Consider the following 16,820-nt stretch of genomic DNA (forward strand, 5'->3'; position numbering starts at 1 on the left):
GGAATTTTAAAAAGCCAAAAACACGCAAGAAAAGGGTTTGCCACTTCCCCCTCTGGCTTCTTCCCACTGCAGACACATGGGGATAAGCAGGGTCTGTAAACGACGTTATAGGAAATAAACTGGGAAGAAAGAGAAAATCCAGGGCCCCTTGAGCCATCAGAGGAAGAGCAACACTCAGAAGAGAAGAGGAAACATGGTTCTCCCCAGCAGAGCCCACTTTGTGAGCTCCAAGCTTCCAAGCGACAAGTGCCGGTGAGTACTGAGCCTTGGGAATGGGGCATAAAATCCTGTGGGCTCGGCCAGGACACCTGGGACAGGATCAGCTCTAACCCTACACTGCGGTGTGACACCTGCCACCTTGCCAGCTCCCTCTGCTGCACCATGGAGCAGGCTCCAAGCCCCAGCCTAGGTGGTGAATCACAGAGGTGAGGGGAGGGAAAAGACAGGGGAGAACAGGGTTCACCTCTTCCCCTGGTGAAGCAACACCTATCCAAGCATGACACAAGGCCACTCTGCACCCAGGCAGCTCCCAAAGCTGTATTTTTGAATCCTCAGAGTCTGTCCTGCGAGACCAAGGAGACTCTCCTGTGCTCTGCCAAGAACTGGGCTCAGTTCAGGGCCTGAAAACCACCGACTGTCCCAGCCGCACTCCACCAACACTGCACTGACACATCCTGCACCTTCGTGCCATTCCCCCAGCCACGCCTCTGCGCTGCTTCCTGGCTTTTATCCCCTGCAAACCCTCCCAAATAGATGCAGCTCTACATACATATATAGATATAGATTTACTTATGCAAATCCCTATATCTATATACATATATTTATTTTTTTTTTAACGTATATATTTTCATTTATGCTTTTAATGAAGTGCTGTGCTTTCAAACTGCTGCCTCCCCCTCCACGGGCTCCGCTCCTCGCACGCTCCCGAGTCCCAGGGCGGAGCGCTGGGTGCTCCCACCTGCAGCAGCATGAGGTGGGTGAGGGTGCACAGGTGTCCCCAAGGCCGCGGGCGCTCCGGTGCCACCCGCTCCCGCCGCGCTCCGAGCCAGGGCTGTGCTACTGCGGGTTCTTCAGGATGCGCCCGTGCCGGAAGTCGTAGACGTGACGACAGAGGAAAACCAGCTCGGGGTCCGTGTCCTCGGGCACCTTGCGGTGCAGAGGGGTGGAATACTCCTCCGAGGGAGGAACCATGATGGTTTTCCTGCCCGGGATCCCTTCGACTCGACGCTTTGCCAAGGCACAAAATCTGCAGGGCAATCACATCGGAAGAGTTACCAGAGGATCCTGGAATGCTTTGGGTTGGAAGGGACATTAAGGCTCATCCAGTCCCACCCCTGCCATGGGCAGGAACCTTTCACTAGGTTCCACCTTCCACTAGTCCAGGTTTCTCCAAGCTCCATCCAACCTGGCTTTGGACCCTTCCAGGGATGGGGCAGCCAGAGCTTCACTGAGCCAGAGCCTCATCACCCTCATAGGGAAGAATTTATTCCTAATATCCCATCTATCCCTGCTCTTTGGCAGTGTGAAGCCATTCTCCCTTGTCCTGGCACTCTACACCCTTGTAAACAGTCTTTCTCCATTTTTCCTGTGGGCTCCCTTGAGGTACTGGAAGGGGAAATTAAGTCACTCCAAAGCCTTCACTTTTTCAGGATGAACAATCCCTATTCTCAGCCTTTCCTCATAGGAGAGGTGCTCCATCCCTCTGATCAACCTGATGGCCTCCTCTGGACTCGCTCCAACAGGTCCGTGTCCTTCCTGTGCTGGGGACCATGACCTCATTCCCTCTCCTGCTTTCTGTGTCCTGCTGGGAGCCACAACTGCAGCTGCTGGAGGATAAGGGGAAGGGAAGGAATGTGGACAAAGCTTTGTTCAAAGAACTCCTGCAGGAAGCAACACAAGTTTGCATTTCCATATGGGTGAATATCGTACAGCACCAAAGATGATAGCAATTAAAAAAAAGTTTTAAAGCCTTGTTTTTACTGCTTTGGTCTCATTTTTGCTAATTAGCCCCTAATAGATGCTTATGAACCAATGTTTAGGAAAACAAAGAATTCAGGATGCCTTCAGGGAACATCTCTCAAAGGTGACCTGACCCACAAGAGCATGAAAGAATTCCTGCCAGTAGCTGTTCCAGAAGACTGGGGTGCTAGAATGGAAAGGAACTGCTTTGATCCAAAGCTTGGGGATGGGGGAATTTGTTTGGTTGGCTTTGTTTGGTTTGTTATTCTTGGGGTTAGGTTGTTTTTTTGTTTGTTTGGGATTTTTTAGTGTTCTCAAAAGATCAAAATTCAGTTTCTAAAGAGTTTGTACGCCAGTTTGTTTTTAGAAATTCCAAGAGCAGAGCCCTGGGCAAGGAGCAGGCTGAGGAGGAGTCTCAGGCATCCCTTCCATGGCAGGGCTGCACAGACCACAAGATGCACCCAGCAGAACTGAGAGATTTAAAGCACTGGTTTGCATGATGGGTTTATCCCATTCAATCCTTATTTTCCTTCAGCCCTGTGTATCCATCCCAGGATGGCAGGCTGGAATATGGATGCTGGGAAGGTCTTACTGACAAAGCTGCAATTCAGTCAGCAAGAGCTCAACTATAGCTGCCTGAGTCACTGCTCCAAAGGGTGCTGCTGCCAAAATCCCTGGATCTGGTGTCCAGCATAAACACTTGCACTTGTATCAGCAGGTTTTTGGATAGTCTGGCATCTGTGTCCCACAAGGGATGCATATATAGGATCTCTTCCTAGGTCACTTAGTTTTTAGCTCAAAGTTCCATGTTTCCTGTACACCTGTTCCTGTATTCCTTGGAAGCATGTGCAGTGGTCATACAAGCATGCATATTTGGGAGTCCCTTGAGAGGAGCACAAGAGGCTGGGGAAGGGTTTGGAGCACCAGGAGTAACTGAGGAAGCTGGGGGGATTCAGCCTGGAGAAAAGGAGGCTCAGGGGGGACCTCTGGCTCTCCACAATTCCCTGACAGGAGGGTGCAGCCAGAGGCTCTGCTCCCAGGGAACAAGGCACAGGTTGAGTGGAAGCAGCCTCAAGTTGCACCAGGGGAGATTTAGGTTGGATATTGGGAGAATTCCTTCAAAGAAAGGGTGGTCAGGGCTTGGAACAGGCTGTGGTGGAGCCACCATCCCTGGAGGGATTTAAAAGCTGTGTGGATGTGGCACTTGGGGACAGGGGCTAGTGGTGGCCTTGGCAGCTCCAGGGGAACAGCTGGACTCGATGATCTTAAGGGTCTATTCCATGATCCTACACAATCCAGACATGGAATGGATCTGGGGCAGGAAAAGCCTGCAGCAGAGCACGGGTCACTACCGCAGCTCCAGCCACAGCACAGCCCAGCTGGGCTGGCTGGGACGGGCAGGGTGAGAGCGGCTGGAGCAGGGGGAGGTTTGGGAAGTGCAGCAGGTTCAGAGCTCCACCTACCTGCAGTACTCTGCGAAGGTCAGCACGTAGCACTTCTCCTCGATGCAGGCGACGCTGTTCTCGTCCTGGTGCCGCGAGGCGAAGATCTCGTTCTGCGGGAGGAGGGGAGGGCACAGGTCACCCACTGGAGCTCCGGGAGGCACGGCCAGCTCCACACCCTCACCCAGCCACAGAGGGAATGGCGAGCTCTGCACCTTCACCCATCACCTTAACGTGCAGTGACCAAAGCATGGCCATGGTGAAAACTCTTCAGAGCCAGCGTCCCACGTACCGCAGGCACCTGCCGTGTGCTCTGTGCACCAGGGAGCAAAGCACCGACTCTCCCACCACCTCACCCTGCCCAGCACACTTTGTGAGACCCAGTGCTCCAATATCCCATGAGTTTCCAATGTCACAAAGCTCTTCAGCAGCAAGGCCACGGCTGGCTGCACCCCTGGGTCTCCCCTTTCCTCCTGGATTCTCTAATCCATCTTTACAGCAAAACTTAAAGACACCCTTATTGTCCAACCGCTTCCTCTTCCCAATTCAATTTAAAAGGCTGGTTTAGTGAGAGAAGTAGCAAAGCTTTCTTCAGAATCATGGAACAGAATTCTACTATGGTTTGGGTTGGTAGGACCTTAAGGATTATCTTATTCCACTGCCTGCCATGGGCAGGGACACCTTCCACTAGACCAGGTTGCTTCAAGCCCTATCCAACTTGGTCTGGAACACATCCAAGGAGGAGCAGCCACAAGCTCTATTGGCAAACTTCTCTTCAATTTTTTCCCAGAGTAATGTAGGGAATTTGGCTCTGCAGCAGGCAGGATTGGTTATACACAGGGTAATCTGGACAGAGCCACTGAGAAGAATTTCAAGTATGGTTAGATCAGCAGAGATGATCTCTGGGAACATGGATGCCCTGCATAAGTCTGGAAGCATTCCCTGCAGGCTCTATTTCTGCTTTGCTGGAAGGGAAAACTCACAAAAGGGTGAACATTTGGGGACAGGGTTGATCAGGGACACTGGGAATGCCACACCTGCCTTCTGCACCTTGGGGTTCTGGTTTATTCCTTGAGTCAAAACTACCTGAGTCACCCTGGCAAGCCTGGCCCAGCCCTCAGCCCAAGCTCTCTCTTGTTTAAAGAATTGTGTAATTTAAATGCGTTTGCAAAAACCTGGCTTAATTGCTCCTGGCATTCTCCCTGGACTGAAATGCAACTGGATACACTCACTTTTTATTTATAAAGTGCCATATTTTGGTTTAGAAACTCACCTCTAGCCTGCAAACGAGGCAGTTACAATTCCCTGGCTGCTCCCAAGTCCTGCTCTCAAACCCTCCCTCCCTTTTTATTTTAAAAAGTAATAGAAATTAAGAAAGCACCAAGTTTTGAAAACTGGGTTGAACACAGCAGTGAATTCTTCATTCCCAGTTAAAACCAGCTTGTTCTGTCACCCAACACAAGCCCATGCAAAGCAGAGCAAGGCGTGAAGTCACAGTGATTCACATGTTTTTCCTTTAAAAAGCAACTCCCTTGTCCTGGCACAGCATCCTCAAGCCAGACTTTAGTTCTCATCATAAATCTATGCAGGGCAAGGATGATGCATCCACATTTCTGTACAAAACTAACACGTTTTTGGAGTTTAAGAAGCAGATTAAGGGATTTATTAAAAGGCAGCACATGACACAGGCACTTCAGTTTCCTGCAAAATGGCAGCAGGAGCTTTTTCATCAGGCTCTACAGTCCTGTAGGAATTAGGATATGCTTTTGCAAAGGTGTCTGATCTTGGTTCAGTATAAACTTATTCTTAAGGTAACAGTCAAAATTACTTTTTACTTAATATGTGGAATTTTCTCAGATTAAAGGGAGAAACATCAGCACTCAGCAGTTTCTGTTAGAGCCTCCATGTAAGGAACTCAGCAGCTTTTTTAAGAGCCCAGATTTTCTCCACAGGACAATAAATCTGGGGGGAAAGCCCAACTACAGGACACCACCACTCAACACATCTGGCAACAGCTGCATCACAGCCAAGAGCACTCTGCTGTACTCAGCTTGAGGCCAGCCAGGAATGCAGGGAGATGTTGGGGCAGTGCCCCCCTCCTGCAGGAGCACAGGGAGCCCGGGATGCCCTGCCCCGACCCGGACTCACCTGGTGCATGCTGGGGTTGCGGCCTCCCTGAGTGTGCTCTGGTCTGTAATACCACAGGAGGCTCATCATCAGCTCCCCTGCAACAGCACAGATTAAAACAAGTCAAGCCTCAGCTTTCTCCGAGTGTTTTCCCACTCATTCCCGGCTTCCTCCTGCTGCTCCATCCCTCCATTCCCACAGCGCTCAGGGAGAGGCAGCTGTGGCTGATAAATATTTCATGCTGAACTAGGTGTCCCTTTGTTACAGCAAGAAGCTGCATGGAGTCGCTCATGTTGCCTTTCCACTACACCCTTGCCTCCTTCTACTCAGGTTACAAAATCCCAAAGAAGTCAGGCACAAGAAACTCCCCAAAGATTCAAAAATCAAATGTTTTCACCTGCAAAAAAATCCATTCAGCATACAAGCTGGAAAAGATACTCATCCAAAGGTGGGAACTTGCAGCATTGATTCCCAGGTTTAGGGCAGAATTGCTGCTGCACTGACACAACCACAATGGGCCTCACCACACCTCAATTTACATCTTTTACACATAATTTTTGGGGTTTCTTTTCCCCAATTTTAAACACAACCTCTACTTTAAAGCATTTGGCTCAGCATCCTTGGCTCAGGGATTGACAGACACCAGATCTCACCATAAGTCCCCACAACTCCCACCCCCAGCTCTAGTGGGGTCCATCAGAGCTGCTGCAGAAGAGCCCTGTTCCCAACAGCTCCCAGACCAGATGCTGGATTGGAGCAAACAGCAGCTCCCCTGATGTTTGAGCAATGAAATAATGCAGCAGAGGGCTGCTAAGACGGGCACTCGGCAAATATTCTGTGCTTTCATATCCAGGAAGATTTCCATTTATCAGCCCCAGACGAGTGATTAAGGAGCATTTCAGTTCCTGGAACAATCCAAATGGAAGCCAAGGCGCTCCTCTCCTCTCCATCACTCTGGTACCCTAACCAGCCTGCAGCTCTCCCTACATCCATTCCTTCCCTGCTTCCAGCTCGCTCTGTCGAGCACACACAGGCTCTCCTGGCACAGTACCTGTCTTGGGGTCCTCCCAGAGAGCAGAGATCTTGGCGACGTAGGGCATGGATTTCTTGCGGGGCCCGGATTTGAGGAGCACGGTGTCCCGCACGCGGATGATCTCCCCGTCCCTCTCCACAGCCTGGTAGCTCTTGCGCACCGCCGGCTCCGGCTCGTTCTGCACACACAGGAACCAAAACAACCCAGTCAACGGGCAAAGGGCGACTGCATGGTTCTCCTCCATAGTGCCGGCAGTGGGGAGCAGCTCAGCAGGGGGACAGCACATCTCACAAAAGCCCTAATTGCTGAAATTAATACTCTGGTTTCAAATTAAAACACACTCGCTCCTTCCATTCTGCACGCAAAACCACAGTCTTCAGGAAAATCACCTTTCTATCTGGAGGCCTGCTCCTCCTTCACATTCAAAGGCACTGAAAACTGATGTTTTGGATGCTGTTTCTCTGATACAAACATGGTAAAAACCCAATAAAACATGAAATATTTGACAAAAGCAGGGCAAGAAGTGGCAGGGAGGCCATGGCACAAAGCCTTCCTTAGCAGGACTGCCAATAACTCTTTTGTACCCTCTGACAGTACAAAATAATCACTTCTGGGAATATGAACCAGGCGCTTTTAGTTGGCTTTTGCTCTGAGTTTCATTTCAGAACGCCTGAGCAGGATGGTTTAACCTCCTGCCAGATCTCCCAGGCAGGACTGGAAGCATCTTAAGGAGATTAACGCCTCGCTGCTCCTTTGGGGTGTGACAGCCTGAGGGATGGATGCACAAGGGCAGTCCCTGGCCTTGACAGCCTTCATTCTGGCACAGTCCTTGGCACTTGGACACAGTCCCAAAGGCTAAAGCTCCAAAACCTGCCCTGGCTGCTGCTCTCAGCAGCCCAAGGTTGTGCCACCACACCAAGCAGCAGCACAGCTCCTGCCTGGACCATGGCCCTCCTTCCTCCTGACATCCACTGCACATCAGCGCCTTGTCCCACCTTCCCAGACAGCACGTGGGGCCCATTTCAAGCTCTTATGCCTTAATAAGATGAAGGACATTGCCTTCTCTAGCAATTGAAGTGGACTTGACTGGACCTAATTGAATTCTCTGGCAGGAAATCTCCCATCTTACAGGAACCAGTCTCTGCCCCTGAACGCAACAAATGGGAAAGTACAGACAGGAAATCCCTGGAGAAGCAACTGGCCATGCCACCATGCAGGTTACAAGAAAGGGGATTTCTGGTGCTAGAAAAATTCCACTGTCTCAGTCCTCCGTGTGCTGGGAGATCCTTGTGGGGCCACAGACATTTTAAGTGAGAGCCACCTTACAAGAGCTGCCTCTAGACATGCCCCTTATAATTGAGGCTACAAAACCCCTCAGCTTCTCAGACAGGTTTGCCCTACTCAGGAGGATGATCCCAGCAGGATGGACTCCCACGTGCCTCAGGTGCCACCCTCGTACATGCCGGAGCTGGGAGGATCCGTCACCTTTGAGCTGAGGCCAGCACAGGAGCAGCAGGTTCTCCTCCCCTCCCAAACCACACCGTGCAAGGTAACACCAGGACACACAGGGAACAGAGGCAGCAGAGCCTCTGCTCCCATCAGAATTTCACCGGGACGTTCTAGACAGCACCTAGTGACCATCTCCAGCTGGAGAGGGCCCCACAACCCCCAAGCCTTCACGCCTGGAGGTTCACAGGCAGCTGTCCCCACGCAGCCCAGCAGTCAGACACCTACCACGACGTAGACAGCCTTCTCACAGGCCGTGCCCACGGGGATCCAGCCGTTGGTGGCTCTGCGCCGGCTGATCCGCTGCTGCTTGGGGTGGGAATGGCCGCCCGCCGCTTTGCTGTTGGAGGCGTGCAGGCAGCCTGGAGTATTCCGCAGCCCGGACTTGGAGCCGCTGGGAGGCTTGGAGCTCTGAGGACATTCCCGGGCCATGGTCTGAGGGTCAGAGTTGGGGGTCTGCAGGTGAGGAACGGGCTCTGCAGCCGGCGGCACGCTGGGCACAGGACATCCTGAGAGCGGGTGGGCAGGCGACGCGGGGTGTCCTGCCACCGGGATTGTGAGGTTCAGCTGGTCCAGAGACTTGCAGCCTTCTAAGGGAAGGGAAGAAATGAGTCAAGGATCTCATCTGGAACATAAAGCAACTACACAGCCGGGACTGTCCCACACCACGGCTGCTTTTGCCCAAAATCCCCTTTATTGCATTATAGCTGTAAAGACTCTCCAGGCTGTAATTTTCATTTTGCACTGTCACTGGATTGTAAAAGCAAAGCCACTTCCGAGCTTGCGTGTTCCAGTGCTCCGCAGATGACACTGCACCAAACAAACCCATCTGAATCCCAAGTAATGCCAGCCAGGAATACACACAAGGCTGGCCAGCATCCAAAGCAGTTCCAGCCTGTCAATATGTATAAAAGAAATAAAAGGCTTATCGAAACAATGAGAAGGATTAAATCACACTGCCAAAAGCAGCCAGCTTCTTTCGAAAAGCCAAATTCTACTAATCAGGGAAAATTGAGAGGATTCTCCAAATTAAGTCCAGAAAGATGAAACAAGGTGGAACATAACCACAAGATGCTGCATCCTCAGCAAAACTGTGTCCCTGCAGCAGACACGGGAACCTCAGCAGGTTGGAATTTGGCTGACGCTGCCTCTCAGAGCATCCCAGAAATACACTGTTCTGCTCAGGAGTCACAAACAAGTCTCAACCCAGGCCGATGGAAGAACCAGTTGTAATTATGCCCTATCAGCAGGAAAAGAGCTCCTGGACCAAGACATCATGCATCCCTGTTCCCTGAACATGAGACTGTGCATTTTGGGGTGACCAAAGCACAGCTCCAGTCAGGCTCCAGGAGATGCCTCAGACCAGAGCTTACAAGTCTGAAGGGAAAATTCTGCCCAAAGCCACACAGCTCCAGCCAAAGAACTGCTGGGACTCCTGCCTCCCCACCTTACCCTCCCTAAGGGCTGCAGCCAAGCCACTCTGGAGTTGTGAGTGCAAGGGATGCCACAGATCATCCTCATCAATCAATCAATCAATCAATCAATCAAATCAACCCCAAGTAGCAAATGCCACAGGAACCCCCGAGAGTGCCTGGACATCAGGATGCAGGCACTGGCAGGCACAGGACACATGGAGCAAGGAATCACCTCTCAGGTATTTTGCTTACAAAAGCAGCTTTTAAGCTTGAGTTAGAGCAGGATAAAGCTTCACAAAAATCTCTACTGAATGTCAGAGCCATGGTGCAGAACAGCTCTTGCTGGCGCCCCTGGGATTCCTTCCTTGGTCACACACACTTCCAGTCTCTCCAACGGCACTGGCACTAAAGCAGCTCTCACAGCCTGTCCCAGCTCCTTTCTACCACTCTGCTTCCACACTGCCCAACCACAGCCCAGTCCCTGGATTTGTACCACACAGACACTGATATTTCAAACACCTGGAAGACACCAAATCAGACAGATATAACACACAGCATTCGACATGTCAGGCTGGATCCCTCTCTGATGGGAGCCTGCTGCTTGCAGCCAAAGTGCTCCTTCAGTTCACTAAAATGCCCCACTCTAGGGAAGGAAAATGTTTCAGATAAAAATCAATCCCTACGCCTAAGGCCCCATCAATATTCTCTGAGACCTCCTGATATTCTTCGATCCACAAACCAAAATCTCAACGATTCTGGTGTTATAGGTTTTTAAATCCAAGTTGCTCCCAGCAAGGAAATCACAGCAAGGGAGAGCTCAGTAGCAGGGTGACACACTAGCAAATACCCACTCCTGGAACTGCTGCTGCCCTTGCCAGCACCAGGAGAAATCACTGAATCCACAGGGAGAGCTGAGCTCTGGAAAATACTCTGTCTGCACTGCCTGCATCCTTCTGGCTGCACTAGCATGCACAAGCTGAGGAACAAAGTAGACTGGTATGACCTCGGGGCACTACACAGAAACTGTCAGGCAAGAACACACTGCTGAGCTGGTTGTCTTGTGAGCATTCCCCTTTCAAGAGCTCTGAAGCCACCAGCAAGCCCTGTCTGGCTGCTGCCGTAGGAAGCAGCACCATGACAGCGGGGATATTTCGGGAAAACAGAAATTACACTTCAACCAAACGCTCCTGAGTTCCAGCAGCTTCCTACAACGGAAGATGACAAAGCCTCGCCTGAACCAAAACTCCATCCACCTACCTGAAAATCTGTTCTCAGCGGGTAAGTCATGCCAGCTCTTGGCTGGAACACGTGGTTAGTGGAAAGATCCCACCCTGGCACTCCCAGCAGCTGGAGAGCAGCCTCCTCTACAGACTGAGTGTTTGCAGCACTGTCCAGCCTGGTGTCACACACAGTACTGGTGTCTGGTAACCCCCACACAGCACTCCACTTTTAAATATTTAAAAAGGTATTTTTCAATGGCAGAGGCAAAGCTCCAAGATAAAGCAGGAAGTCTGAAAAGCAGGCGGGGACAGGGGACAGCCAGGTAGGTAACAACGTTTCCATACCCCCTCACCCCTCCTCATTCCAGTGCTTCATTGTCAGACACAGAGAGCAAAGATGGGCTCAAGAATTCCCAAACTAACAGTGTGCCTGGCACTTAGACCACCACAGTGAAACTCCCTATGCAGCCCTGCCAGCTCTGCTCCATCCATGGAATCCAAAAAGCCTGCAGCCCCCAGCTGGCACCACTAGAGTCTAACAGCAGAACCAATGCCTGCTTCTCCACAGGCTCTGTGAGGATGCCTCAGCCCCCAGCGAGAGGCTTTGGGATGGGAGCAGCAACTCATCCCGGCGTGCTCCCGACCCTCCGCTCAGAGTGGCACAGCGGGATGGCGTGCAGGAACTGAACCCTGCTCGTTTTACACAGATCAAAGCTCAGCCTCAGCTCCAGCGTGACAAACCGTGAGTCAACTTCTCGCTGCCAAAATGCTTTCACCGATTCTCTGCTTTCCGCACCAACAAGACCTTTCAGTGGGAAAAGCCCTCCGGGCAAAAAACGGGGAAAGGGGAGGTGGAAGGCGGATCCCTTCCAAGCCGCAGCTCGGCTGTGGAGCTGAGAACTGCTCGCAGAGGGAAGCAGCCTCCAGGCAAGCAGGCACCGCGCCGAGCCACCCTCTTCTCCCAGGAACGCCGGCCGGGATTTGCGTGCACTTTGCACCTTACCTGCTGCAAAAGGCATTTTGTAGGGGTAGCTGCTCCGTCCCGCATGCACGCTGCCGATCCTGCCCTCCGGCAGGTGCAGCACGCCGCAGACGCTGTAGCTGCTCACGGCTGCTCCCTCCCCGCAGCAGTACGGAGAGCTGCACCAGTGCAGGGGCTGGAAATGAGCACCTGATGGCAAGGAACCGGAAGATACCAGGAGCCCCTCGCAGGTCGCAGCCTGCGACAGCTCGTCCTTGGGATAAATGGAGCAGGGGGAATAGCCACTGTATCCGCTTTGGCCATAATAAACATAAAACCCGTTCAACGGAGTCAGGTCTGAGGATTCATAGAGACATCCACAATCCGCGTGATTCCCGGGCACAGGCAAGGGAGGGAACTGCTGCACGGGAAAGGAAGGCTGATGAAATTCCTGTTTGGGGGTTGGGGATTTCTCTCCAGGTCTTCCATACTCCGGCTTCATGGAAGCTTGTCCTCCCATGAGCAAAGGCAGTCTGTGGTAGAAGCCCTCCGTGCTGGCATAGGAGCCAGACAGCGACTCGCAGGGGACAGGCTCTGTCGTCCCATAGAGCCTGGAAGAGTCTCGCTGCTCCCCCTTCCCAAGCGTGCCCAGGGTCTGGCCTTGCCAGCCGTGCTGCCCGTCCATTTTTAAGCTAGACACTTCCTTCTTGGTTTTGACACAGTTCTTCCGTCCGGCTTTGGGCCATTTGAGCGTAGATTTTGAACAGTGGTTCTCGGACTTGCCCTCTCCGTCCGATTTACTCCTCGGTTTCAGGGGTTGGTCTTTCTCGTGGGTCAGCTTCAGGAAGGCCACGGCATTCAGGCTGGCCAGTCTCTTTGGGGTGGGATGGTAGGAGATGGCACCATCCTCCCTCTTTGCCCCATCATCAAAGACCTCATCCAGCGAATGCTCACAGCTATTGCATTTCTGACCGGGCTCATGCCGGTTCTTTCCTTTCCCTGTTTTCACAGCCGGTTTTTCCAGGGCGGGCCAGTTGTCACCGGCTTTGCCCTGCAAGCCCTTGAGGGCACAGTCCCCAGCAGCCTTCCCGGAGTCCCTGCGGAAGCGCCTGCCGGATAACAAGCCATCGTCCCGTTCGAACAGCAGGTTGTTCACCGCCTCGGCGTTCAGCGAGGCCAGCCGGCGCTTCCTGGGCTCCGAGGGAGCAGGATCAAAGTCCTGCTCCGGCCCGGGATAAGTTACTGTGCACTTCTCCCCGGATGAGTCACTCTTGCCCGCTCCCACAGGCTGAACTTGTTCCGAGAACAAAGCAGATCCCAAACCCTCAACCCAGCTGGGAAGGTGCTTTTTTTTACAGCTCGGGGTCTGTTTGGACAGAGAGCCAGCCACGTCCTCCAGCCTGGTGAGGAGGACCTTGCAGGTCTTTTTGCTCACCGAGGGGAGCAGCCGCCTCCGCAGCGGGTACGTCTTTCGCACTTCACGCAAACTCTTGCTTTTGTTATTCCCTACAAACCCACTGGGACAGTTTGGAGCCTCCGAGGCATCTCCGTCCCGCTGCTCTGCGTTGGCCCTGTCCATCCTCCTGCTGCCTGTTGGCGACGAGGCCTGGCCAGCAGAACCAGCTGGATGTTTCAGAAGGAAAAGTTGTTTTTTCCGGGCATGCGTCATAGGATCAATGTCCAATCCTGGGAACGAACGGGAGAAAACATCTATTAATATCTCTGAGAGGGTCCCATCTCCTCACAAAGCACCAACTGCCAATTAGGAAATATTTGGGGAAGCTTGTTTCTATACAGCAGAGTCTATTTGGGTGATGGCCAGTTAAGCCAATTAAGAGACAGGATGCAATTAGATGTGGTTTAATATTAAGCCACGGAACATGACAGTAATTAAAAGCAAGGTGGTGATGGCAAATGCCACAGCAGATGGGGAAAGCTGGGTCCGGACAGAGAGCTGTCCACCCAGCTCCCTCTTCCACTGATGCTGCTCCTAACACCTTACAAATTCCCATCAAATCTCCAAAATCTGAAGGCTGGTCCAGGGCACAGAGCAGAAATAACCCCCAGCCTGTGACTGCCTACATGTTGATACAGGCAGGCTGTTCCAGTTTCATTTTCTGAGACAATTAGGCAAAAGAAAAACAAAAAGTCCACCTACTCAGGTGAAAAGAAAACTTAGGCTATTAAGCAGAGACCTGCCAACATTAATAAACTAAATACATGCAAATCACTGTGCAGGTTGGAACCTGGCTGCCCACTGCTCTTGTCATTCCCTGTAGATGTGTTTTATAAAAGTTGTGGGCATTGAACACCAAATCACAATGGGCAGAGAGGCCCCAAAGATACATTCATGGCAGGAAAAAGAAGCCTGGTCTTCCCGAGTTATTCAGCACCCAATTTTTAATTAAGAAATTCTGCAGTCTACAGCTTGTAGGTCCAAGGCTGAGGCAGGATATGGCTGGGTGATACATTAAAAATGTCAGTGTAAATGAGTGATAGTGGAACAGATTTAATGAAGTCTGTCTCTGAGCACCAGAAACAGCAGCAAAGGACAATTACTTTAATTCAATAGTATTTACAAAATAGTCAAATTCCATTTATTGGCAGCAAAGAGCTGATCTTTTTATCAGCATCCACCTAGGATGGGTTTGCTCTTCCCTGCAATCAGGATTCGGGCTGTAACTCCCCTCAATTGACACTGGTCTGCCACTTCTGAGGCTTTTAATTAAAGCTCCTACTGCTTTGGCAGTGATTAGAACAAAGCTCCCGAATTACAAGAACTGTTCATTTGATATGGTTTAATCAAGCTGATAATTAGATTATCTATTTGAAATAAGCCCAATGTGTTTTAATTGCCTTACTTATATATGCATTAAGTAAGGGAAATTCAGGAACTGAAACCCGCTGGGGTTTGCATGGTGCTTTTCTAGATGTCATCCTCTTGGCAATGTGTTTTTGGGGTGACTGAGTTCCTCCACCCCGTTAAACAGGGTAGATCCCATGGCTGGTGCCCCAGGAAGAGAGCTTGGTGGGGAACAAACACTTATATATATGTCTACATTTTTCTTATTAGAAAATAGGGCTCTGGGCATTAGGAGGATCAAGTCAGACAGAATATTCTTCAGAATTGAATTATTCTTGCACAAAAGGCTAAACTGACCACATGCAACCTCTGGAGTTTGGAAGAGGACTACAATTTTAAAAAATGGATCAGGCAGAGCAGGATTTGGCAGAGGCAGAACAGGTATTCTGCAGAGAACAACTCTTCCCAGGCTATATGGACCAGTCATTTCCTTGCAACTTTCATCCTATTTTCTACTGTCCCTACTGAGAGACTGAGCCTTTGGCAGAGGTGAAAATCCCAAAATAAAAAGCCATTATTTGCCTTAAACCTAGCATCAGGCATCTTGTTCTTCTCAGGTTTCCACAGGCAGGAGCCTGACCCAGCCTACACCACACATCCTGGGGGATTCCTGCCCACATGAGTTGGAGTAACTGCTAAAAACTGGGTGCTGTGGCTGTGACTGTTCATGCCATAGATGCTCTGAAGTTAGGAAAAGGCTGGGAGAGACTGAGGGAAGGGGGTGTAAGAGAACTGGGATTGTTCAGCCTGGAGAAGCTTTGAGGTGACCTAACTGCCCATTCCAGTAGCTGAAGGGGCCTACAGGAAAGTTGGAGAAGGGATTTGAACAAAGGTCTGGAGTGAGAGGACAAGGAGGAATGGCTCCACCCTGACAGAGAGCTGGGTTAGATGGCACATTAGGAATAAACTCCCTGTGAGGGTGGTGAGACCCTGACACAGGTTGCCCAGAGAAGCTGTGGCTGCCGCATCCCTGTCAGGGTCCAAGGCTAAGTTGGATGGGGCTTGGAACAACCTTGGATAGTGGAAGGTGTCCCTGCCCATGGCAGGGGGTGGAACTGTTGGAGCTTTAAGATCCCTTCCAAGTCAAACCATTCCAGGATTCTATGATTCACTGCCAGCACCAACAGAACAAAACCTATCCTCAGTATGGACTGCTCAGAGGTTTTTCCACACCTCTGCAATCACCTGCACTGCATGGATTGCTTTGTGAGGGGGATGCTCCTGCTCCCAGCTCACCTGGGATCCAGCAATCCCTCCTCTTCCCTCAGCACAACACAGAGACAGAGCTTTTGAACACAGCTCAAACTCAGCCCTCTGACAGTCAAATGCATCATTCCTCAAAATTAAGAGTCCTGCTGAGCTTCCTTCCAGTGAGTATTGTGCTCCTGCCAGCTGGGAAGGGAGAGTGGCAGAGCTCTTCATCCTCTCTCCACCTTTGTATTGCTTCACAAAGCACAGAAAAGCTGCCTGTGCCCAGAGTCTCCAAGAAAGTGCGAGACAATGTGAAGAACTGAGAGTACTTAAATCAGAACCACCCATTTTTTGCTTGTGCCTGAGGAACTGGATTAATGGTGAGAAGACTTTGAGGTGTTGGAAATTAAAGTTCTAAGCAGCTCAGTCTATCCAGCTGCATCCAGAGTCCACCAAGCACTTTAAAGCTAGTTGGAATTGTTGCCTCCTTATCGTACAATCACAGAATGGTTTGGATTGGAAGGGACATAAAGCTCATCCCATTCCAACTCCCTGTTGTGGGCAGGGATACCTTCCACTGGCTCAAGCTGCTCCAAACCCCATCCAACCTGGCCTTGAACACTTCCAGGGATGGAGCAGCCACAGTTTCTCTGGGCAACTCCTTCCTCAAATCAGACTAGTTCTGAAAAACCATCTTTCCAGCTGCCAAACCCAAACCAGATCAGAATAAAAAAAAATTAAAACCACTTCTAGTTTCGTGCTAGAATAAAACCATTACCCAAACAGCAAACTCAGGAGAGAGTTGATGCCTCATTAGCAGGAAAAGAAGCAAGTGGGATAACAGCTGCATGTTCTGTAATCATGCAGCTGCAGCATCTGTCTCTCTCTCTCCAGCACTTGATTGCAAGTGAAATTAGAAGAAACTAGTCTGGGACTACCCCTTCAAGCCCCATTTCCTCTCCAGAGCTTCACTACGGAGACGCGCGCGTTCCAAGAGACGATGCCAAAAGCACAGAAATTAAAGCTTTTAAAGCTCCTAATCCATTTGGCACTTCAGTAACACACAAAGAGTTACGACAACACCAATCCTCCTCTCCATGCAC

The 16,820-nt window shown here is 51.0% G+C and overlaps 1 protein-coding gene across 3 annotated transcripts in view; it reads right to left on the reverse strand.

Annotated features, from left to right (window-relative positions):
* Positions 1–804: 804 nt before the first annotated feature.
* Positions 805–16,820, reverse strand: part of BAHD1 (bromo adjacent homology domain containing 1) — a 32,503-nt gene continuing 16,487 nt past the window's right edge. Inside the window, exons 2-7 of one of the 3 annotated variants that reach the window (XM_064425598.1) lie at positions 11,706–13,349; positions 8,296–8,657; positions 6,580–6,739; positions 5,550–5,626; positions 3,423–3,514; positions 805–1,246 (exon numbers count right to left, since the gene is read on the reverse strand). In XM_064425598.1, the coding sequence (XP_064281668.1) occupies positions 1,057–1,246; positions 3,423–3,514; positions 5,550–5,626; positions 6,580–6,739; positions 8,296–8,657; positions 11,706–13,332 (2,508 nt within the window). In that variant the 5' untranslated portion in view covers positions 13,333–13,349 and the 3' untranslated portion in view covers positions 805–1,056. Of the gene's footprint in view, positions 1,247–1,266; positions 1,827–3,422; positions 3,515–5,549; positions 5,627–6,579; positions 6,740–8,295; positions 8,658–11,705; positions 13,350–16,820 lie in introns of those variants that run through there. The other 2 variants (XM_064425595.1, XM_064425596.1) reach the window with 2 other exon arrangements.

Source organism: Passer domesticus, chromosome 6 (assembly GCF_036417665.1).
Source record: "Passer domesticus isolate bPasDom1 chromosome 6, bPasDom1.hap1, whole genome shotgun sequence".
Lineage (NCBI taxonomy): Eukaryota > Metazoa > Chordata > Aves > Passeriformes > Passeridae > Passer > Passer domesticus.